At 43.0% G+C, this 25,792-nt stretch overlaps 1 protein-coding gene across 1 annotated transcript in view; it reads left to right on the top strand.

Moving 5' to 3' along the window:
* Positions 1-25,792, top strand: part of Ahrr (aryl hydrocarbon receptor repressor) — a 74,898-nt gene that overhangs the window by 795 nt on the left and 48,311 nt on the right. Inside the window, exons 2-3 of the mRNA XM_055598038.1 lie at positions 7,434-7,506; positions 13,737-13,918. Of these exons, the coding sequence (XP_055454013.1) occupies positions 7,442-7,506; positions 13,737-13,918 (247 nt within the window). The 5' untranslated portion in view covers positions 7,434-7,441. The remainder of the gene's footprint in view (positions 1-7,433; positions 7,507-13,736; positions 13,919-25,792) is intronic.

Raw genomic sequence — 25,792 nt, 5'->3', positions numbered from 1 at the left:
TTGGGTTCGTGGGGTCTTGCTAGCTGTGGTACCCCGGCCAGCGTGGTAGGTGTAGCTTGGCTCCTCAGGACGGTGTCCTGCTAAACTTACGGGCTCTGCTCTAGGAGAAACTTGTGTGGCACTTTGGGCCTTATATCCCAGAGCTTAGGGTACTGATGGTGTCTACTTCTTCCTCAGCCTCAGAACCTGGTTCACTTTGGCCCATCACGGGGAGGTGGCCTGCTTGGTTAGGAGAGCCTGCTGTGGTGTGCAGAGGCTGTCTTTGTCACGGGCAGGTGTATGGCCAATTATCCCAGACTGGGGGCTGTGTTCAGCTAAAGCGGTAGCCCCACCAGCTGTCTGCTGCCAACCATCTTACAGAAAAAGCTATTGGAATAGACAATTTGACCGTGCCTGGGCAGGACTGGCAGTGTTTGTGTTTAGAACAAATATGTTCTTTCCACCTTGCCTTCTCAGTAACTCAACATGGTCTCAAAGTTATCAGGAGTGCAAGACTAGAAAGGAGACTGAAATATTGCTACCACATACACAGGGGACTTAAAAAAACCTGTTTTCTATTTATCTGTTATACAAAACTAGTAGCAGTTAACTTTGACCTGAGAAATTTGATCAGCTCATGTCTTAGTGAATAGAAGATCTACAAGCCACAGAGGGCAGGCCCTGCTGTCAGCATTGGGCTTTCTCACATGCCTGTTGCCCATGGCCCCATGGCTCAGCTCTGGCTACCAAGAGTCCACCAGTCTTCATTGAAGAGATGTCCCCTGTCCGCTTCTAAGATGTGGAAAGGAGACGTAGTTGGCCACAAGGGAAACTGGTGTGAAGCCACAGCTGGAAAGAGCCCATGAATCCAAACAGTGGAACCAGCTGCAAAATACGGCTTTTCTGGAGGGACCCTCTTTCCAGAACTGTGCAAAGCCTGGACCTCCTCCAGGAGAACCCTAGAAAGGGGACTAGAGTCACCTCTAATGAGGAGAGGGCTCCCCAACTGGGATTGGGGCAGTAACATAGGGTGGAGGCCTCCAGCGTTTGTGCCACTCAGGTTTCCAGCAACACCAGGGCTCCTGTTCCTTTCTGTAAGAAGCCACACAAGGGACACTGTGCTGGGGACCTATGCAGAGACCAAGGTGGGGACAAAACTCAAAGCTGGCTGTGGGTGCCATCAAGTTGCTTATTGCTCCTCTGCTGTGGGGGCACAGAGCAGCATTGGTACTTTTAGTAAGAACCTGCATTTTAGGTCTGTTCCTCACAGTCCACTGGAGACATCTAGGAAGATATTTTAGACAACAGTAATCAGCAGCAAGTGGCTGTTTACGAGGGCTAGACAGGCTCACGCCATACCCAGATCGTAGCCCTTGCCGTAGTTCTGCTGTATGAGGTAAGAGAATAAAGATGGTTCACACTAGCCTTCCGCTGTGGCCTCTGTGCTCCTATACATCCTTAGTTGCCTCCTCTTCCTGCCCCCAGACTTATTTGGCCATTATGTTGGTCAAGCTGCTGGTGCTGGGACTTGGGCTCTTCTAGGATCCCCTTCCTTCACTTTACTGAGCTGGAGGTTGGTTCGATGGGTGTAGTATGTGTTCGGTCCTCTGAGGATGTCAGGAAGCATCCATGGCCTGTTCTTTGGGGACAGGCCCGGGTGTGGCCTGGAAGTTTCCTGTCTGAGTTGGAAGTCCTTTGCAGACCCAGTGGGATGGCTTCGCATACTGGCCTCCAGCCACTGCATACCCAATCTGGTTTTTTGGAGAATTCCACTGACTGGAGATGTGGATATAGGCTCGATATAGGCTGAGGCCAGCATCTCACAGGCCTTCTCAGGAAGGTGGGCCTTCTGAACGTCATTGCCCACCTCTGTCCCTTCTCACAGGAGCCTGTCCTGCTCCAGCTTATCTCTACTGTTCAGCACCCACCTATCTGTACCTCTCCCCTCCTTCTCCCCCATCCCCACTTCTTTGGACACTCTCCCCTTCAGTCTGAAGATTTTCCTTCGACCTCATCACTCCTGCAGCTTCCTGCCCCCCCTGCACTTTGTGTTGTTGAGTTGTAGTAGTTTCTAGGCCCACGTGTGATGTGACTTGCCAGTGTTTTCTGCCACTCTCCGCATCATCTTTTTACTTTCTTTTTAAATTTAAAAATGTTTCCTTTTATATTTTGTGTGGATGAGTGTTTTGTCTGCAGTTATTTATGTGTGCCACATGCATGTGTGGCGCATTGGTGGTTGTGAGCTATGGTATGGTACTGGAAAGCAAACCCAGGTCCTCTGTAAGAAGAACAAATGCTCTTGACCACTGCAACAGCTCTCTAGTACCGCTTTTACTTTCTCCACAGTGTGCTTTGAGACAAAAGCTTTATTTTGATGAAATCCAACTTAGCCTTTGTTTTGTTACTCGTGCTTTTGATACCAGAACTAAAAGTACGGTCACATTTAAGGACATGCAGGCTTGTATTACTTTTGTCTGTTGTAATCCTTTTGTTTCTGAGAGTGCTGAAGCTTTAGCCCTTACGTTTAGGCCTTTCCTGAATGCTAGTGACAGGGCCCAGGCTCATCCTCTTGCATGTAAGCATCCACTTGACTCATCACGAGTTGTGTAACTGTAGCTGGAAGTCACTGACTACAGTGCGACCGCTCTATGCCATGTGTTCTCTCCCTTAAAGATCCCACTTACGAATTCATTTATTTTATACATGGGGTCTTGTTAAAGTAGCTGAGATTGGCCTTGACCTCAGGATTGTTCTACCCTAGCATCTTAAGTCCTGGGTTACAGATGTGCATGATCAGGCCAGCCCCTATACCTTTTTAAAAAGTAAGAGTTCCTGAAGCTGGAGTTACAGGTGCTTGTAACTCACCTGAAGTGGTTCCTGGGGATCAACTTTGGGTCCTCCGTAATAGTAGTATGTACTCCTAAATACTGTATCATTCCTGTAGCCCCTTTGATGCCTTTTGTTAAGGAAAATTCCAAGCCTTTTTGAAGGTGGGAAGAACTGTACAATGAACGCTCTTTGCTCATGAACCAGCATAGATGGTTAATTATCAATATCGGCAGACATGGCTTAATTTGAACCTTATTCTTCCAACCAAGCCATCTAGACTCCATTGCCCTCCCTGACAGTTACACAGAAGCAAATTCTTTGCATGCTGTATGTGTGTGTGATCATTTCTTAGTTTGATTTAATTTTCTTGAATTTTTATTAGCTTTCATGTTTAATACAGTATTAACTTATTACTTTAAGCAGTATAACTGTAACACTGGACTAACTATAACGGTGAAAAGGAACCCAGAAGAGGACCCTGGGTAGAGGGAGAACACCTAAGGAGGTCCCCTTTGCAGAGATGGGAATCAAGCCATTTGGAAGGTATGATTCAAACCTCCAGGTGGCAGAGGAAGTTGCTAAATTTTTTAGCTTTTGCAGTGCTAAGAGCTAAGAGGAAAATCAGTTGCAGAATCAGAAAAGGCCCTTTCTCTTCCAGGGTGCCTCTGGTGCCCTCTCCTGGCAGGTGTAACATCGTGATCCCTCTAAAAAGAAATATTCCAAGGGCCCAGTATCTTCATGCAGAACAGGCAAGCAAAGGTGACTGGGAACCTTAAAACAGTAGGTGGATAACCAGAACTGTTTCCTAGTATTTTTATACCATCCCATGAATGGTGTCTTTCCTGTTGGCTTTTGATGTACACATCTCATAAATTTCACAATATACTATCATGATTGTTGTCTAAATTGCCAACTACTGTTTTATAAGTGTGTGTGTGTGTGTGTGTGTGTGTGTGTGTGTGTATGTGTATGCCAAAAGAAACCAGAAGAGAGCATTGGATCCCCTAGAACTGGAATTATAGGTGGCTGTGAGCTTCCTGACATGTGTACTGGAAACTGAACTCTAGTCCTCTGAAAGAACAGTGAGCTTTCTTAACCACTAAACCATCTATCCAAACCTGCATTTCAGAAATTTTAAAAACTGATTTTTGAAAGGCACTTTTATTATGCTTTTAAATGTGCTTTAATTTTGTTGCTTCCCTATCTTTTTGTTTGTATTCTTTCTGAGGAAGAGTCTGTTGCTGTCCTTTATTGTTATATTTTGCTGTACCAAATACTATAGTATTAGGTTTTTTAAAATTATTCTATTTGTCTCTGACTATGAGCAATTTGGATATGAAGTACTTCAGTGTAATCTTCCTCTCTTTCTCGTCTCTCTCTCTCTCTCTCTCTCTCTCTCTCTCTGTGCTTGGGGTTCACTGAGCCTCTTGTATCTGTAGTTTATGATTTTCATTGCATTAACTTTTTTCTAGTATCCCTTCAACCTTTCCTGTTCTTTAAAGGTCCACTTACACATGTCAGGACGTTAGAGACATCTACTTTATTTTTACTTGGGTGTTATTTTAAACGCTATAGCTTTAAAACCCTATATTACATTGGTTCATTGCCAGGATATAGTTGTATAATTAACTTTCGTATATTGTTCTTTTACTCTTTGATATTGCTTAACTTAATGGCTAATTATATGAAGTTTTTTTTTTTTCATTTGTTCCTTTGTTTGCTTGTTTTGAGACAGGGTCTCACTCTATAACTTTGGCGTGCCTAGACCTTGCTTTGCAGACCAGGCTGGCCTTGAACCCATAGAAATCTGCCTGCCTCTGCTTCCCCAGTGCTAACGGGAAGCACTATGCTTGTGTCATCATGCCCAGATTATAGGAGATTTTTCAAAGTGTTTTTTTTTTTCAGGAAATTTTCTATATGTATCATCACATTACCTATGAAGAGATGAAGTTTGAATTCTTCCTTTCTAAGTTTTATGACGTTTATTTAGTTTTCTTACCTTATTTTCTCTGGCTAATCCACAATGTGATGTGTGATAGGAGTAGAGAAATACAACATATATAATTGTTCCTGATTGTGGAGGGAGACTCAATCTTTCACCATTAAGTAGGAAGTTAGCTTAAGTTTTTTTGTAGATGCCCTTCATCAAGTTCATTACATTCCCTTCTCTCCATAGTTTTAGGTGAGGTTTTTAATGATCATAAGTGGACTTAGGCTTTGTCAGATGATTTTTGTAGGTATTAAGATGATCATATTTTTCCTTTGGCTTATTAGTAGTAATATAATGAACTGCAGTGATTGATTTAGAGAATTTAAAAAATCTGAATTATTTAGACAAATTCCATTGAGGTCTGGTGTATTTTTGTATTGCTGAATTCTCTGTGCTAATATTTCCATGTCTATGTTCACAAAGGGAACTAACTTAAAATTTCCTTATTCTGTAATATCTTTGCTTTGATAGCAGAATAGGAAAGAACTCACACATGAGTATTATTTGGTTTTTCTCCCATAAGCCATGGAATTGTTCTTATTAATACTTTAAGTTTAGTGGACTATAACAGGGAAGCATTTGGGGTTCAGTTTCCTTTGTTGGGATATAGAACTATCTATGTTATTTATTTTTCTTGAGTGAGTTTTAATAGTCCATGCCCCTGAAGTAATTGCTCCATTTCATTTGAGTTGTTGGATTTATGGGGAAGTTAATTGTCCTTGTGTCTTGGGTAACCATGGGAAACTATCACAGGCGGATTGAAGTGCAGATCTCCATCCTTCACTGTTCTGGAAGATGGACATTAAAGACTGAGATGCTATGCGGCTCAGGTTCCAATGAGGGTGTCTTTCTGCTGGTGGATAGCCTTGTGTCCCCTTTGTCTTCCTGAAGTGTTGAGAGAAAGAGCCTCATTGCCTTCCTCCTTTCCCAAGAGCACAGCTCTGTAGAGCTGAGGACCCACCCACCGACCTCACTTCCTTAGTGCCTGAGTTCATGCCCCATGTTTATGTGAAGGTTTCAGCTTCAACATGGATTTGTGGGGACACAGTTCAGTCTATATCAGTAATCTCTTTAGCCTCCCCAAAGCCTGTGGGATTTGTGGAAATGACCTCCCTCATTTCTGATTCCGGTAGTCTGTGTCTTTTATTCTTCTGATCATCCTGGATAAAGGCTTTCACATTTTGTTGCTCTTTTAAGAGTCAACTGTTAGTTTCATTGATTGTTTTTCATTTTTGTTTCAAGTTTCATACCTTCTCTTCTTTGCTTTTCTTCTGCTTGACTTAGGTTGAGTTTCCATTCTAGTTGCTTCAGTTAGAAGTTTAGATTATTCATTTGATTTTTTTCTAAAAAGTACTTACTGTTCCATTTCACAAAGTTGGTATGTTTGTATTTTCATTCATTTATAAGTATTTTAATTATGAGTTCCTTGCTTTCCAAATATTTGGGAAATTTCCGGATGTCTTTCTAGTTTAATTCCAGTATATGATTTGTATGATTTCTGTCGTTTTAGATTTATTAGGGATTATGTAAGTCCTACAGTAAAATCTATCATGGTGGATATTCCGCGTGCACAGAACTAACATATACTCTGGTCATGCTGAAGGGCATGTTTTGTAGCTCTCCTGAGTTACAGAAAGCTATAATTTGTGCATGCCACGTACTGATGTCCTATTGATTGTTGACAGTGGGTTATGAGGACCCATGCCGAACTCTTGTCTTAACTGTATTAGTTGTTGGGTGCATGTACTTTATATAGTCTCATGCTACTCTAGGGCATGTGATTAGTGTTTGGATGGACTATCTATTCTATGAGTTTTCTTTTTCTCTGCCTGCCTCTCTTTATCCTTAAAGGAGATCAATCACATAGTTCTGAGACTTTCACAGCCACTTCCAGGGGTAGCAGTGGTACCTTTTCCAGATGATGCACACATGAGGTCAAGTCAGAACTCCTCATTTACATTCTCAGGCTACTGGGGAATGCAACAGGGGTCTGAGAGAATCTGTGAAGGCTCGGATGTCCTTACTACTAGGAATGTCAAGACTCTATGGCAGGAAAGGGGGACCTTATGTTTGATGAAGGGCAGTGAAGTTGCCAACTCTCAAATGCATGCAGGTCCTGGGCTGCTTCAGTGACTTCTGTGGCGAGCATGTGCATGTATCTAGCACCACAGGATGCCGTTAGCTGGGCTGTAGGTGGCTGAGCATGTGTGACCGTAGTGGAATCCCAGCACATAGAGCTGAAAAGAAATAAGACACAAAAGACTGGGGCCTGTTAACCCTGCAGGGTTGTGGGTGAGGGGGGGCTGTCCAGACAGGCAGGAGGTATGTATCTGAAAGCATCAGCTTCTTGAGGTTCAGTAGCATTCACCCTGCTCCACCACTTATGTAACAGCTCTGTCCAGAGTAAAACTGAGAGGTTCTCCCAGGCAGCCACTTTGTCCTCCACTGCAGAACTCTCCATAGTTCTGTCTATATGATCTGTAATAGTGCGCACTCCGGCTTGCAGTGTTGCCCTGCATGAGAACCAGTGGGCCTTGACTGACCTTCCTGCTTTGGGGTGACTATAGGAGGCACATGTGGAGATGCCACATTGGTTTCTTCGTGTGACTGAATCAATGCCCCCTTTCTTTTTTAGGATCAAAGATGATGATTCCATCGGGAGAGTGTACGTATGCTGGTAGGAAGAGAAGGAAACCCATTCAGAAGCGGTAGAGTATCATGCTTTCCATCCTGATCTCCCTGGGGAAATGAGGGACATGTTATGCCTTCCTGAGGAGGGGTAATTTTACAGGCAAACATAGTCTGAGGGAAGCTTTGGAGAACATTCCTGGTAGACATGGTCACGGTGGTCTTTGGGTCACATGAAAACGTGACTTGTCACTGGCTGTCTTTAGCAGGCAAGTTTCCTTTAGGCAGCTTTTCCGACCCGGGCACAAAGTTCTGGCTGGAACTGGTGGAGGTCTCATTTGGGTGAGGGATGTGTCACCAATATGTTTGGAACTGTTGCTCCCTTCAGCAAGGAGTCATTCTGTCTGTGGGAAGTGCCCCAGGGTTTAGTCCTCACTCTCCAAAGGACAGAGGGTCTTTGGGGTTCATTCGCCCTACTCCAGGTCTGTGAAGGTAGAGAGATGGGGGAGCCCAGGGCTTAGACCCATATCCTTCAGGGACACAATTGCTTGTGGTCTTTCTGTCTAGGCTTAACTTGCAGCCCTCAGAGTGGTCAAAGTGAGGGGTGTGTGGTGATTTGTGGTGATTCCAGCAATAGCAGGGTTTAGAACACTTTCCAGGGAATCGGCTGAGTTACAGCGTCCACAGGAGGCCCACAGGCTGCCTCTGGCCCCTTGTATAGAATCTGTGAGCATCAGCATCTGGGGACTGTGTCTTTTTGTGGTTTGTTGTTGTTGGGTTTTTTTTTTTTTTTTTTGTGTGTGTGTGTGTGTGTGTGTGTGTGTGTGTGTGTGTGTGTTAGAGAGAAGGGGGCTTGGTGGTTTGGGATGGGTGTTCTGAATATGTGATACAGCTTTGGTGTATGATACAGCTGTATGTGAGGCTGGGGTGGAGCAGAACGTAAGTGGGGCACCCATCGGCAGCTTTTTCTAGCTGTGCTGTCTTTGTATGTGACAGAGCTACTCTTCTTGGCCTCCAGGGCTACAAGATCCTGTATAAATTTAAGACCCTGGGAATCCAAAGACTTGCAAGAAGCTGAGGTTGCCCTGAGGGTGAGGCTGGACTTTGAAATGGTTACTTGGAGATTGGAGGCATTGAACAGCGGTGTTTGCAGTAGGCTGGAATGTAGGTCTTTGATAAGGGGGAGTGCTGGGAGGGGGATCTGAGTGCACTGAAGAGAACACATAAAGCCCATGAGAGTAAGCATGAAATGTGCTCCTCTATGGCAGAGATTTAGGTTTATTTATATAACATTTATCAGATAAATAAGGACAGAAAGTAACTTTATCACTCAGCTGAAACAGTGGTATATGGTGGGAAGTGTGGAAGGAAGTGTAGATTCGTTTTTTGCCTTCATAATATTTTTACTCCAATGCAAAAGTGAGGCAATGTTTGAGGTACTGCATACTTACATTTTATTTTATTTCATTTGTGTTTGAGACACGGTCTTACTATGTAGCCCTGAGTGGCTTGGAGCTCACAGAGATCTGCCTGCTTCTGTCTCTCAACTGCTAAGGTTAAAGGCAAACACCACTAAGCCCGGCTAACATTTGATTTATGGATGCTCTGAAATGATAGAATGCTTGCTTGGCTCACAGCTCCGGGGAATGTCTCCACACTTGGCCCCTTTGCAAAAAGCACCTGGCTTTAGCACTGCCTGTGAGGGCTCCCTGGGATGTGCGCGCAGCGTGTGTTCCTTTCCTTTCTATGCGCGATCGTGTTGCATACAGACTTGCACACCTCGGAGTCTGTGCCACAGCTTGCACTTTCCCTGCTGCACAGTCTGAATATATGAAGTGTGTTCTCCCACGGGTGTTAACTCCATCTTTTGATGTCCACTAGGCTCTGCGTTTTCCAGCTGCAATATAAATCTGCAGCACACATGTCCAGGCCCTCCCACCTGTCTCCGGGGGAGGTAAGGGTATGGGTAAACGACACAGGCAGCCTGAAGTTGATGCTGTTGACAATGCTGTAAGTGCCAAGTGATTTCTAAGTGCTCATTCAGTTATCAAATTCCTCTTCTTCAGAACCCTAGCTGTCACCTGGCAGTTAAGGGTATGTCTTAATTCATAACTTCCTCCCAGGAGTGAATGCCTGGTGTCACCAACAGCATGTTTGGTGTTCCACATCATAATCTCTAGGACCACTGAGGGACACTGTCCTAATATCATGACAATGTGGAAGTTGTGATACTAAAATCCCTGATTTTTTTTTTTTACTGTTTTGTGTTTTTTTCTTTATTAATTAATTCAATTTACACTTGGTCATAGGCCCCTCCCTCCTCTCTTCCCAGCCCCACCCACCCTCCAGCATCCCCTCTCTCCTATTCCTCAGAGGGGATGCTGGAGGGTGGGAGCCCCCCTACCCAGGCACCCCAGCTCATCTATTCACATGAGGACTGAGTTCATCTTCCTCTCCTGTGGCCTAGTAGGGAAGTCCCATCAGGGGGAAGTGATCGAAAAGCAGGCAACATAGTTCATGTGAGAGATATCCCCCAGTCCCCTAACTAGTGAGCCCACATTAAACCTACAATGCCCATTGGACTTATCTTCTTGGGGTCTGTGCACTGTATTATGTCTGCCCTGTACTTTATGACTAAAATCTGCTTATAAGTGAGTATATACCATGTGCGTCTTTCTGAGTCTGGGTTACCTCACTCATGATGATCTTTTCTAGTTCCATCTATTTGCCTAAAATTTTAATGATTTCTTTGTTTTTAATGGCTGAGTAGTATTCCATTGTGTAAATGTACCACAGTTTCTTTATCCATTCTTCTGATGAGGGACATCTAGGTTGTTTCCAGTTTCTGGCTATTCCAAATAAAACTGCTATGAACATAGTTGAGCAAATGTTCTTGTTGTATGGTGACAGATTGGTAAAGGATCTTCTCCTACATCTGACAAAGGGCTAATGTCCAGAATATATAAAGAACTCAAGAAATTAAACAGCAACAAACCCGATTCTCTTTATCTGCTTTTTACTTTCTTTTTTTCCAAAAGAGTGTGTGTGTGTGTGTGTGTGTGTGTGTGTGTGCACGCGCACCCATGTGTGTACTAAGAGGCCTGTGACTACCCAAAAGTGTGAAAGATTTTCATACATGTGTTCTTGTAAAGTTTCATATTCCATTTTACATTTGGCTCTGTGATTCATTAAAATCAGGAGGTAAGTCCTCGTGGTGTATTCTTTTCAATGGGCTATTCTAGGTTCTTTGCCTTCTGTGTAAACTTGAGCATTAATGTTATAATCATGTTAAAATCCCTGTTGGAATTTTAGTGGAAATGGTATTGAATCTGTAGATCATTTTCAGGAAGAGTTGCATCTTAACAATATTGTATTTTCAACCTAAAAACATGAAATACCTTTCCATTTATATTTTAATCAGCAATGTTTTCCGAAGTGTCCTGGATATCTCTTGTTAAGTTGGTCCACTCTGTCCTGTATTGTTGGTGTTAAGGGGTCTTCTGTGACTCTGTCTAGTGGAGCTAATTGCTGCTTACCTCTTGCTCCTTTTTCTTCTGTGCTGCTGGTCATCTTGAGTGAGCCACTACTCACTTCTTGCTGTTTCTCTCTCAGGAGTTAGTGGGAATTCCACCCTTGCCTCCACATTTGCCCTGGATTTGAACCTACCACAAACCCAGGAGAGTGTGCTTTCTAGATGGACTGCTCCCCGCCACCCCTGATTATCTATCCTTTCTCACCCACCTGTATAGGGTACCACCTGCTTCATGGAACTGATACTGGGAAGTAGAGTGCAGAGAATAGGTGGCAGTGACAGGTGTCTATGAGTCCTGAGGGTCAGAGGAGGAAAGCAAAGTGTGCTATGATCCTGCCACAATTACTGCACTGGGCAGTGCCCTACCCTGAGCCTAATGGAGAGACTTGGAGTGCAGGGGCTCAGCCTACTGCAGGCAGCACCCTTCATGTGCTCTGCACAGAAAGACCTGATAGTCAGAGCTGGAGCTGGTGTAAGTGCCACGCCGCATGGACAGGTCAAGACACCTCTACTTTAGATCTAGATAGAGGTTAAAAGTAGTTCAGGCTTATGACTTAGGGATCCCCTGCTCAGCTGGACTTCCGAGGACACTGAAATAACTAAAGTTGGAGAGCACAAATGGGAAGATCCATGCCCGAGGCTGAGTAGGTCCTGGGATGGCCCAGGGTTGTGGTAAAGAGTACAGACCTGATTTCTGAGCACACACCCTCATATGGAGCCATCACACTGCTTTGGACACTAAGTATCTCTTTCAAGTGCCTATGTCCCAGCCCACCCTGATTTTGCTGTCTCCCTCTCTCTATTCAACACTGCCATGGTTCTCCTCCACTCTCTCACCCTATCCATATCTGTCCATCAGATGTCCTGTTTGTTTTGTATGAAGTCTTCGGATATGTGTAATTCATAGAGTGGGCCCCTTGCCAGGTTGTCCTAGGTATTCTGTGCCAGGCTATTTCAGTTTTGGCTGGCAATTTAAAATAACACCGAAAGTAGACAGATTAGGGCAACCAATAGAGAGAAGAAAATATTTACAAATCATATATCAGATAAAGGCCTAATATACATACAAAGATTTTTTACAACCCAAAACCAAAAGGCAGCCCAATCAAAAGACATCAAAGGACTGGGTTGCCATTTTTCAAAAAAGATATATAAATTAAGAAGCACAGGATAAACTTCAGAGCATGATAAATCATCAGGGAAGTGAAAATCAGAGCCCCAAGGAAATACTACCTCATAGCCACTGACTGTAATAAAAACAGAACTAAACAGGTCTAGTTAAGCATGCAGAGAAATTGTAGCCCCAAGTACTTCTGGAGGGTCCCTGAAATGGTGCAGGTGTGCACAGTGCAGCCCTATTTTCAGATTCCTCAAAATATTAAGCACAGAATTACATAGATCCAGTAATTCTGGTCCTTGGTGCCTACATTCAAAACACATTCAAGCAAGTTCTTCCGAGTAAAAGCTCAGAGCATCTGTATTCACAATGATCATAAATGGAAAACCACAGATTTATTTATTGGTGAAAGATCAATAAGATGTGGTCCATTTATATACTTGATTAACCAGCCATAAAAAAGAATTCTGAAGCAACCATACACTTTAAAATATGGATGAACCATGGAAACATCCTGTTTTGTGCAGTTGGGTGCACTGTTATCTGTGTTTCTGTACATTCCCATGAAATACTCACTACAAGTCAGTCCACATTGGTAGAAAACAGGCCAACAGTTTCCAGCACTAAAGGAAGGACTTTAGGAGAAAATGCACATGAGAGGCCTCTAAGATTCCTTGAGACCCCAGGAGGTATTGGCCTGCTGAATCAGGCCTGCTTTTTGCAGTTTTACCAATCACAGGTCTTTTTGCTCTTCTGTCCTTTCCAACATTGGCTCTACTCTGGCTGCTACAGTCTTTTCTAGAGGCTTAGTGTGTGTGTGTGTGTGTGTGTGTGTGTGTGTGATTGAAGAATCAAAAATGTTCATTCTGTGCCACAATTAAGCAGGTCAGAAGAGGGAGACCTGGAGAGGTTAGATGAAGGGAGGTTGAAGGCTCCCTCTCCCGGCAGGTAGTTGAGGCCTGTTGAAACTGTCTTTGGTTGGGTAGGTTTCCTGAGCTATGTGGAGTGGTGGGAAAGAGGCCTTCTTGGTACTCCAAATGTTGGAGCTCTGGAGGCTTTGACTTTGGGACCTTACCTGTGTTGTTTGGCAGGTCCCGGATTCCTCTTTTAATATTTGGACTTTCAGGACTAGTTCAAACTGAAATTCATTGTCCTAGGAACCAAAATGACCAAGAACTGTTTGGATTGCTTGTGGGGTTAGGAAACTGTCACCATTCTAGCAAGAAAGTTGTATTTTTCCTATTGCATATTAAGTTTGGCTTCAGTACTGTGAGACTTTGAAGGAAGTTAGATAAAAGTATATATATTTTTCCAATGCACATTCTTGCCCTAGCTAGGTATCCTCCCTTCTTTAGAAACCTGGCGTAGGGGAATTGAGAAATGCACCAGAATCACTAGTTAGTAGTCATGCCCTTCATCCTTGCCTGAGACTTTTCTCACATTCCTCGAAATATCAGGTTGTAGCTTGCTAGTATGTCTTTTCAGTTAGTTCATATGCATCTTCAAGGAGGAGTGAGCTCTAATTCTCATAAGCATTTTCTGTCTTGGCAGCAGCTTCCATGTTCTTAGTGGAGTCACCACCACAAGGAAGAATAGTTTCTTCCTTGTGGGGCCAATGGCTCCTGGTGGGAACCTATATGACTAAGGCCTTCTTCCCACAGGAGGCTTACCACGGGGGCTGAGAAATCAAATCCTTCCAAACGGCACCGGGACCGCCTCAATACAGAGCTGGACCACCTGGCCAGCCTGCTGCCATTTTCACCTGACATCATCTCCAAGTTGGACAAGCTTTCCGTCCTGCGTCTCAGCGTTAGTTACCTCAGGGTGAAGAGCTTCTTCCAAGGTAGGACTCTCGCTCGTGCACATATGTCCATCTAAGCCTAGGTCTCACTTGTCCACTTGAGTTGATCTGGGTCCTCCTGGTCTAGCTGGGTTTCTCCTGTGCTCTGTTGGGTCTTACCTAGGTCCACCGGAATTCAGATGTATCTTAACTTGGGCCAACTGTGATCAGATATGTGGATAATGAGTTATACCACCATGCAACTCTTCCTGTCCATGCTAACCTCGCCTAGACAGAAAGATCCTTGGTTGTTGGCTGAACCATCTGTGGGATTCCTCTGGCTCCTGGTTAGCAGTGACACTCTTTTTTTTAAAAAAATGATTTTATTTATTTATTATATATACACCAGATCTTATTATGCACCAGAACTCATTATAGGTGGCTGTGAGCCACTAAGTGATTGCTGGGAATTGAACTCAGAACCTTCGGAAGAGCAGTCAGTGCTCTTAACCTCTGAGCCATCTCTACAGCAGCAGTGACACTCTTGCTTCAGGGCTTCTACCTACTTTGCTAGGATTGTCCTCGGTTCTCTAAGTGCCTAGAGCCAAGACAGCCCTGGGGGTGGGCAACTCCGGGGAATAATGGGCTCATGCCCAGAGCTGGGATGGCTGGTGGGGTTGGTAGGGCTTCAGGAAATAGCAGGATCTATTCTGAGAGAGAGAGAGAGAGAGAGAGAGAGAGAGAGAGAGAGAGAGAATAGGGTTACCACAGGCAGGAGGCCTAGCATCCACAGCCAACATTGTTTTTTGTTTATTGCTATCTTGGGTACCACAGGGTGCCTCCAGAATAGCTTTGTGGGCTAGGGCCCACACCATGCTCTAGCAAAGTCTTTCTGCCCTCTATAACTTGCCAAGCCCTGTCTTCTACAACTCCAGGGACTCCCTGCGTCCTGAAACTCCAATCCACCATGGTTTAGGGATATTCTACTAGCTGTCCTGAATCCTCAAGGGTAGCAGGGTTCTCAGCTTTTTTGCCATTGTGGCTTTCATTCTGTGGGAGAAGGATTGGGAAAGGTGCCTGTGAAAGACTGGGGTAGGTGGTCAGAGATGCACTCTCTTTTGTGTTCACCTTGGCTTCTCCCACTGCCTGTGCTGAGAAGTATCCCATGACCTGACACATCATCTTGTTTCCTTAGATGTCCAGGGTTTGGTTGGGACTTTGGGTATCTGAAGGGCTTGAAGACATAGATAGGACCAGGCAGCCTTTACATTGTGTGACAGCCAAAGGTAACAGGCTTAAAGACGTTTGAAATCCAGAGGGTATGGTTTCCAGTCTCTGGCTGCTTAGGTTAGTTTCTGAGTACAGCACGGTTACACGTTTTGATGGAGTAAACAGTGCTGCTGGGTTGGATAGCTCCTCTCAGTGTCCTGTTAGCAGGCATGGCCTTTCTTGGCACATGGGGTGTTCTCAGCCCTGATGAAGGTTTTTGTTCTGGTATCAGGAGGATGCCAAATGCGAGTTCAGCATGGTGCCTGACATCTGTCTAGACACCCCTGCCTGAGGTTCCCACAGGCACCCCAAGTTCCTGGCTAGTTCCCAACCTCCTTGAAGTGAGCATTGAATACTGTATCACATTTTCATTTCACCCTTTAGGTTTTCTAGTTACACACAAATGAATTGCTTTTTAGGAATTTTCCTCTACTCTAGGGATCCTTCCCATAGAACTCTTATCTACCCTGGGGACCCAGGCTGGACTTGCTGGGCAAGTCTCAGTTTGTTGCATTCAGAGATTTTTTTTTTTTTCCTCTCAAATTTGAGTGCTTTTCTGGGGCATCAGAGTGGGGAGAAATTGAGATAATCTTTCAAAACATGCTGTGTCATCATCCACGTCTAGATCACTCAAGTCAGACTGGGCCTGCCTTGGGTAGAGAAACTATCCAGGACTAAAGATGGCCATGTGTTCTGTCCTTGCACTGACATGGCCACCCATTGATCTTGGGGCGGAGATGAGGAGTGGTCTAGTTACCTTCTGTTGCTGTGAGAAAATACTCCGACAAAAGCAACTTCGGACAGGACAGGGTTATCCATCTTATAATTCCAGGTCACAGTACTCCATGAGTGAGGGAAGCTCAGGCAGCAGCTCAAGGCAGAAATTCGAGGGCCTGCTTCTTAACATTCACACAACCTTCAACCAAGGAACTCATTCTACAGCCAAAAAGAACGGCGGAGGTCATGGGATGATCCTTGTTGGCTGGCTAGCCTCAGCTAGCTTTCTGATACACTTCCAGGATCGTCATCCACAGTGGATTGGTCCTTTCTTATATAACTAACAATTATGAACATTTCTCACAAATAATGCCCTCTGGCCAATCTGAGAGCTGAGGCTTTCCTCTCTGACAACTCTAGGCTTAGTCAAGGTGACAGGTAAGGCTAACTAGTACAAGGGCAAGACCAGGTCCCTTCTTCCCTGGACAGGCTTAGATGGATTCAGCCAAGCCTAAACATTGTTGGCCCGGAGGGGCTCTGCTCCTGAAGTTTCTGGCCAATTCCAAAGACTGTCCAGGAGTCTGCATAAACACCCAGTTGTTAACTTAAAAGTTAAGTGGTTTGCCCATCTCACCACCATTTTCAAAGTCCTTTAATGTGAATGCAGACTTGCAGCTGGTCTGCCCACATCGCTGTGGTCTGAGGACCCCAGTGTATCGAAGTGAAGTGAATCCCCAGTTTCCACAGGCTTCTCAAGGGTATTGTGGCTTCTGGGGATAAGATAACAGCCCTTTAAGTTCTCCACTACACATTTCCCACCAAAAGTTCTGAATTTTGCGATTCCCTTTAAGCTGTACATTAGAGAAGGGATTCTAAAAATTTTCCTGAACTCATTTCCAACTATGTAATTAGAAAAAAAGGAGTGAAGCTATAAAAATTAGATTTTAGTTTATGCTTGCTGACCCACGTAGATGAGATAATTTCATTAAAACTGCCATAAAACATCACCTCTGAGAAGGGCATGAACTGTAAACTCCAACCTCGGAGGGTAACAGCGGCCTGAGAATCTGCTTGGAATATTTAGGGTTGCCTTTAATGGATTGTTAAAGGCAGCGGATTATTTTAATTTTATTTATCTGGTCTCTGTGTGCAGCAAGGCTTCACTTTTTCACAGTTCACTACTTCCACTATCTTCTTTGGGTAACAGTCAGGGCTGGGATTTTCCACTTTTATATACTTTGCTATCCACAAAAGGGGAAATTTGGGTGAAGAAAAAAGTTGGGGAGTATTTGGACAAGACAGTCATGTTCTGTTATAGGGCAAGGAGCAAAGTTGGGTCCTCCAAGGCTTGCACTAGGTTGAATCCCTACATATGTAGTGCTGAGCATTGATGAGGAAGGTCTAGGAAACCCTGTCTCCATTATCACAGTTCAGAAGCATCATAGGTTGGCTTTTTCCATACCTCCCCAGGGACTCCTTGCTGTCACCGGGACAAGGCCGAGGAAGACTTCCTAGGAGTAGAGAATCTCAGGCATTGATATTACAGATCATGCTCAGGCATGCTCCATAGATAGCATCTACCCAATGACTCATTAGGATGGGAGCATCCATCAGGCAAGCAAATGTGTGCTTTTGTGGAGCACCACTCCAGGGAGAGGAAATGGTCCTAAAAACGGAAACAAATAAGAAAAAAAAAAAAAAAGAGGCAGAGAGCCCTAGCTTCATCTTTCAAAAATACCTAGAGATTTTTCATGCTCCTCCTCCTCCTCCTCCTCCTCCTCCTGGCTGTCCTAAAGTTCCGTCCCAAGGTCATTCCTGGCCCCCCTGTTCACGTGAGCTGAGCAGGCTCCTCTGCTTCATTCTAACCCCAGATGGATGGATGTAGACACGCCAAGCCACTACCAGGTGTGACCTGGGACCCAGAACTTGGGAACACAACTTCAGTAGCATGTAAAGATCAGGAGTTTCTTGACATCATTAATGATTTTGGATATTCAGGACTGATGTGTACAATTATTAAACTATACTGTACCATTTTTCCATTCTTACCAAAGGATTACATTTTTTTTCCTGATGGTCTTTGTTATGGGTTAAATATTTGTATCCTCCCAAAATTCTGAAGCCCAAATCTGCTGTGTGATGGCTTTTGAAGATGGGGCCTCCAAGTAATCTGAGTTAAAGAAGATCCCAGGGTATGGCTGTGATCGTTGAGGATTATTGCCCTTATGAGAGCGACACCAGAATCCTCTCTGAACATATACACAGAATAGCCATTCATTTGAGGACACAGCAAGGTATGTGCTTATAAACCAGAAAGGCCCCTTAAGGAACAGAAATTGGCTATCATCTCGACAGTGACCCCCAGCCTCTAGAACTGTGAGATGCTAAGTCATGTGGTCCAGCCTGGGCGGCCGATGGTATTTTGCTATAAGGCACTGACTGAGTACTGAGAAGTGAGATACCATTGAAACAAACACTGAGATACGTGAGGGAAGCTTTGGAATTGAATGATGGAGGATTCAGAAGTTCTAAGGTGTGTGCTCAGAAGAGCTAAGTGGCTATGGGATCTATTTGCTGTAACAATTATTTTTTATAAGCTTCTTTATTTGTTCACTTTACATCTCGATTGTAGCCCCCTCCTCCTCTCCTTTTGGTCCCACCCTCTTTCCCCTGTCCCCCTTCTCCTCCTCAGAGTAGGGGAGCCGCATCCCCCTACCAACCCACCCCAGCACATCTAGTCACATCAGGACTGAGCGTATCTTTTTCCACTGAGGCCAGGCAAAGCAGGCCCGCCAGGGGGAAGTGATTCAAAAGTAGGCAGCAGAGTCCATGTCAGAGACAGCCCCTGCTCCACTTGCTAGAGGACCCACATGAAGCCTAAGCTGCCCGTTGGCTACATATGCATAGGGGGCCTAGGTCCAGTCCATGCATGGTTCTTGGTTGTTGCTGCATTCTCCGTAAGACCCCATGGACCCACGTTAGTTGATGCTGTTGGTCTTTTTATGGAGTCCTTCTATCTCTCCCCCAACTTTTCCACCAGGATCCTTGTGCGTGGTTCTACTTAAAGTTTGGCTGAGGGTCTCAGCATTTGTTTTGATCCACTGCTGGGTTGAGCCTCTCAGAGGCCAGCTATGTAATAAGATTGTTCAAAGGTGATTCTAGAATGTTAGGAAAGAAGAGTGTTGTAGAGCAGGCGCTTGATGTCTCAGATAACATGTGTTATATTGAACAAGGTTTAGTAGAAATGTGAGCGTTAATACGTTATTCTATTAAGGACTCGGCAGGAACAAATAACTGGTATTGGAAACCAGAGGAAATAGGATCCTTACTCATAAGATGGCAAAAATGCAGCCTGACTGTGCCTTAGTGTTTTGTCAAGGATAGAACCTGCAAAAAGACGAGGCCAGACATTGAAGGGAAGAGATTCCTCAGCAGACTACTCAAAGATGCTCCTTGATGCTTTCCCTTGTTGCTTATAATAAAATATGTGGAGGGATAACTTGAAGAAATTAAGAGAAAAGGAAGCAGTACTTAAAGAGTTAAAAAAATCCTTAGCCTACTCATAGTGCAACAAATGAGAGAGGGTGCTGCTGAACAACCGCTTAAAGAAGCTGTGTGGTATAAACCACGAATTTAATCAGCCACCAGAGAAGGAGGAAGAGAGAAGGAGCACACCAGTAGATACTTCTGTCTTAGCAAAAGGAGACAGGACAATGAAAGAGTTACTCCACTAACAACATGCATTCACCATCAATAAAGGGACAGCATGACCCTGGAGAGTGTCAGGAGAGATAGTTCAAGGTTGCTGTGGGCTGAGGAGGCCCCCCCAGAGCCTTGATATTTCTCAGCTCCAAGGTCTAATTGGATTTGCCTTACTAGGTTTTAGCTTGTCACGACATCAACACCTTCCTTTTTTGATGTCTCCCTTTTGATGCTAGAATCCCTCTTTTAGGCTCTCCGACACTGTGTCTCAGGATGTACACACTTAGTTTGAGCCACAGGTTCAGAGCTGGGGAATCTCCTGAAAGTCCTATCATAGCTAATTGTCTCTCCACATGAGTAGATGATGCTGAGGTGAGGCTTTCGTTTTAGACTTTGGGGTAGACATTGACAGGACTTAACAGTTCAGATTAAATAGCTTTCCAAATCTATTGTTAGTGTATAAAAAGACCACCTTGATTGTCTCAGGAACTGATTTAATTTTTCTACCCCTTTTTATTGATTTCAAAATATCAACCTAACCAATTAGAGACAGCCTCAATTAGTTCCTCTCTCCCCTCCCCTCTCTTCTGTCTCTGGATTCTTCCCAAGACATAAGGAACTGAGGTTTGGTTTCCCTTCTTGCTTCCCCAGCAGACCTCCTCTGTTTATGGTCGTCCTTCTGCCTCTGGGAGGGTCCGGGACAGCCTAGGTCCTTGCCGATCCCTTCTAGGCAGGATGTGTTAGTATTTCTATCTTGTTAAGTCAGGTTGGCTTGGCCATTTGTACAAGCCTAAGAACACAGTTAAAACATAACTTGCATCTCTAGTGAGTGAGCCTCAGGAAGGAAGGTGGACCCCAATCCCACTCCTCTACACTGATGCTGGGGTTCCTGATACCCTTAGTAGGAGTATCAAGAGGAGAAGAAAGAAGGACAAGAACTGTCCCATGTGGCTGGCATGGCTGTGAGCTGGAACAGAAAGCAGGCATAAAAACCCAGGTGACTTCTGGGATATCACTGGTTTCTTATGAGACAGCCATACTCTGGAGGTAAACACAGGTGGTCCTTCCCCTAGAACTGGTACCATGTGTCTTTTCTTTCCTCCTCTTGATATTGTCTGCTTTCATGTCCCCTTTTAGGCAGGATTTATACCCCACCATCACAGGCTAGTAAACAGAAACATGGTCTATTGGTCTATAGGGATTAGACAGCTCTGACCGACTGGCTAAGCAGTTCTTTCTACCTGAGGCTTGTTGCCTGACAGGAGCCCCCAAAGCCTTTTCCTCTTATATTTCTAGGTAGAGAAAGAACAGCAGCCTTTAGTGCCACACGGACCCTAGAAGGCACAGTAGTCACACAGAGTCCTTCTGAAGCACTTCTGGCTGGACACAAAGGGAGAAGAAAACCTACTCTCTTGTGGCATGGACATAGAGCATGCCCCACTCCCGAACCTTTACGCAGTTACACCCTGTACCATCACTCTGACTCATTGTGGAGTGTAGGAATAGTTGTCATCAGTCGTCTTGATGTCTCAGCTGAAATGCACATGGAATGAATTCACTTTGGCATTCTTTATAATGTCAGTAGGAAAAGGTGCCATGTGCATTTCTTTTTAACACTTAAGAGTATACTGTGGGAAATTTACTTTTAAACAATCTCTAATTTTTACTAGGTAACAGGTCTTTTGTTGATGACAGCCACAAATACAAGATAAAGTATTTTACTATTTATTTTTGAGAAAGGGTTTTATTATGTAAATTTGTCTGGCTAGAATTTACCACATAGACCAAACTGGCCTTGAATTTACAGGGACCCACCTGCCTCTGCCTCTCAAGTGCTCAGATTAAAGGTGTGCACTACCACACCCAGCAAGATTTAGTATTACAAAAATGATTGATGAGCTAGCAGGAAATTAAGTAACACTCAGTGATCAAAAATTAAGGAAAGCTAAGAACCCATAAATAACATTATTAAATGAAAATTTTAATAGATATACTTCATATAGAAGAGAGAAAATTCCAGATGGAGTATTTTGAGATGTAATAGGAACAAGAAGCAAGAAAGTTGTGACTATAGGGTAAATCAATCATTGACTAAAATGATATACAGTAAAAATAAAAGAGAAATGAAATCAAATATAATGGCGCAGAATTAAAAAGGATGCTTTGAGTTAGTTCTAGGGTTCCTGTATTATCTTTGAAGGTTATCTTTTTTGTTTTTCAGGACAAGGTTTTGCTGTCCAGCTTTAGTTGTCTTGAAATTAATTCTGTAGACTAGGCTGGCCTTGAGCTTCACCTGCCTCTGCCTCCTTCGTGATGGGATTAAAGGCATGTACCACCTCCACTGGGCTAGTAATCTTGTTTTTTTTTTTTAAATTTATTATTATTATTATTATTTTTAATAGTTATCTTGTTTTAAGACAGAAATGTGACTTAATTTTCAAAAGTAAAAACAGAGTAAGAAAATATAATTAAAGAAAGAGACAAGAAAATAGGAAAGACTCAAATGGATACAATAAATAGATATGTGACTTTTGATATGCTGTTTACAAAGTACACATTTATAGTCTAATGGTTTAGAAAGAAAGAACAAAAAGATGGAAAGATATACTGAAGAAACCCTAACAGAGAGAAGACTTATGTGAATAAACGTCCAAATTTTTCTTTGAAGTTAAAAAGCACTGGGGAAAGGAAGAGAATGAGTCACTACATAATTATTCAATGATTCCTTTCATCAAACGAATAAAATAATTTAAAATTTCTGCGTTTCTAATAACTTTGAAATCTATAAAGGAAACATTGGCAGAATTATAAGAAAATACATAAATTTATCATCAGAAAAATATTTAAATATTTTGTAAAGTAAACAAATAGAAGGGTAAAAGTTATAAAAGAGGTAAACAAGACGAAATAAGGTCAATCTAATGAGCAAACACAAAGCACCAAACTCTTAGAGAGCTCCAGTGTTCTCAAGCCTGCATGTAGATTGTAAAATGTTGAAATCACATGGTCAATAAATCAAATCTAAACAAAAGACAAAAGTCATAAAAAACTTATAGTGAGCCCCCCAGTTGAAAATTAGCTGAAATCACTAATAAAAGATATTCTGAAACCTCTTTTATTTGGAATAACTTTTAGGCCAATAAAGAAAATATGATGAAATATAGAAATATTTACAAATCAGAATATGTTAGGTGTAGCCAAATCAATATAACTATAACCTGCCTGTTATAACTATAAATATAACATATATTAAGAAAGGTTGACTATCAATGAGCTAAGCAATGAATTAAATTGTTTTGATAAAGAATAATAAAAGAGAATCAAATAGAAATGACAAAAAAAAGATATTGATGAAATAGAAAAGCATTAAGTAGAGTTCTTTTAAATAATCAACTTTACAAAGTCTGGTGGGTAATCAAGAAAAAGTGTGAGCTATCTTAAGAATATAAAAAGAAGACAATTATAGATGCTGTAGAGATTTTTAAAAATCACTTAAGGCTATTACAAACAAATTAGTGCTAATATGTTTGATATTTGAAAGCAAGGCAATAAATTCCTTGAAACAAATCTTGTTAAAACTTGACCCAGAAGAAGTAAAAAATTCACACAGTCATATGACTATTGAAGAAGCTAAATCAGACGCTAAAGAGCTGAGCCAGTAGTTAAGAGCACGTGCTGTTCTTTCTGAGCACCCGAATTTGATTTTCAGCACTCATGTCAGATGTCAGCCTGTAACTCCAGCTTCAGGAGATCCAATGCCTCTGGCTTCTCTGAGCACCTGTGCATACATACACATCCCCCCACAGACACAGACAGACAGACAGACAGACAGACAGACAGAGACAGACAGAGACAGACAGACACACGCGCGCACACATGCTAGTAAAATAAATCTTAAGAAAGAAATTGAATCAGTAGTTAAAATATGCCCACAGAGGGAATCTAAGCCTAGGTAACTTAAAAGCAATTTTTACGAACTGTAAATTAAAAAAAAAAAAAAGAAGAAGATTCTATTCTGTACTGAGTCTGCAGAGTGTGGGCCCAGGCCTTCACTGGGTGGTGGAAGTGTAAGATCTAGGGACCAGGAGGAAAGAAAAGGGACGAGGGATGGCTGAGCCTGCAAAGAGTCTGTGTACCTAAGAGTGGATATGCACGTGTCTCTCTGAGGAGCATTTTCCTCACCACCACCATCATGACTGTCTTCACACTAGAGAGACCTGGGAAGTTACAGATAATCGGGGCAGAGGGGTTGACAATAGTGGCTGTGGAAACTAAGACAAGACAACTCTCAACGAGGCTGGATCATAGTACAGGCAGGGATGAGGCATAAGGCAAGATTTCCTGGCTTGTGGAAATATCTTCTCTGCAAACCTGGAAATTATTACCTGCATACCTTGATTTCATTCAGCTATTTTTATTTTTAAATTTGAACTTTTAATTGGAGTATAATATTTGTGCTTTGTTGATGGAGAAAAATACATATCATACTTTCACTGAAAGATATATAATGATCAAGCCAGAGTAATTAGCATTTGCTATTTCTGTCATTGGAAATAATACACTACATGTATTAATAATTTTGAAGCATTATTACATTTCTGAATTGAATCCTATTTGGTTGTTTTCTCTTTTTGAGATTTATTTTATGTACATGACTGTTTTGCCTCTGTATATGTCTGCAGAGGCCAGAAGAGATCTTTAGATCCTCTGGAACTTGAGTTACAGCTGGTTGTGAACCATCACCTGAGTGCTGGGAACTGAACCCAGGTCTTCTGGAAGAGAAGCCACTGAGCTCTCACTACAGTCTAAAGAGCCACTTCCTGCCTCCAAGTCTATATTTGTAGCCATTATCCACCCTCTGTGTTTCTCTTTACACTATCCTTTCCATCCTCTGAATGACCTCTGTTTTGCCTACTTCTGGGTGACCAACATTTTTAGCCTCCACAAATAAAGGAGGACATGTGGTAAATTCAATGCCTGGCTTCTTTCATTTACCATAATGGCACCCAGTTACACCTTTTCCTATAAATAACAGCATTTCATGTTTTTTTTTTTAAGTGGGTAGAGAGCATTCCATAATGTTTATTCATCACATTTCCATACCCATTCATTCATAAGTGAGCATCTAGGCTGATTCCATATCTTGATTATTATGAATGGTGTTAGAGTTAATACAGGTGTCTTTTTGATGAGTACATTTTCTTTGGCTATTCACTCAGGAGTGAGTTGTAAGATTATATAATATTTCTTATTTAGTTTTTAAATTACATTTTAAATTTATATTTTATATTACATATTCTCACACACACACCCCCGTGGTATGTGAGTGTGTGTGTCTGTGTGTGGCAGGGCGTTCTTCTAACATATGTACTGTGTGTACCATTTAGGTTCTGGAGAAAATTCAGATTGTTAGGTTTGGCAGCAAGAACTGTGACCTATTGAGAAATCTTGACATTTCCCATTTTTTTCCTATGCTAAAATCTTGAAGTATTTCCCCTGTTTTCTTTTTTCTAGTTTCATGATTTGGGGACTTAACATCTGGTTTTAGGCCAGGTCTGAGCTGATGTTTGTAGATGATGAAGAATAGGAATCAAGTCAATCTTAGGAAGATGGGATTCCTGGAGGATTCAGGTGCAACCCTGAGAGTCCTTGAGTGGCATGAGTCAGCAGCCTGTTTCTTGGTTTAGACCATTGCAGAAGGAATTGTTTTGGCAGTAGACATACAATGCTAAGGGATATAAACTCAGGACCCAAGAGGCAAGTGCCAGTTGCTGATCATGTCAACTTCTGTTTCTGGAAAAGGTGGTGCTCAGGGGCAGGGGGTAGGCTGTGGAAGCTATATTCCTATAACCCAAAGGAGGGGCATTCTCAGAGATGCCCTGGCCTAAGGCAAGTACCATAACTCCTCCATCTTGAGGGAATTGTCTGGGTGTGCTTGAGAACCTGTCCCTTATGCAGAACACTGTAGGTGCTAGGTTTTGTTTTTTTTTTTTTTTAAACTCTTTTATTTACACTTCTTTTATTTTTTTCTCCCTACTCTACCTCAACTCCTTCCAACACCCCAACACCAGGTAAGAGAGAGAAAGGGTGAGTGGGAGAGAGGTCACAGTTCTCTTAGCTGCTTCTTGCTGGTTAGGGTCGTTGCATTCCTTGGAGCAAGTCCAATCCTCGTTTCAGGCGATCTTCATCTTCTTGTCTCACAACAGCAATTAGAAGAAGCAAGGGTGAAGCAGGAGCAGCATGGTTCTT

Source organism: Psammomys obesus, unplaced genomic scaffold, assembly GCF_907164565.1.
Source record: "Psammomys obesus unplaced genomic scaffold, mPsaObe1.curated_primary_1811, whole genome shotgun sequence".
Classification (NCBI taxonomy): domain Eukaryota; kingdom Metazoa; phylum Chordata; class Mammalia; order Rodentia; family Muridae; genus Psammomys; species Psammomys obesus.
Note: the sequence above shows the minus strand (reverse complement) of the source record. Positions and strands in the feature narration are given on the sequence as shown.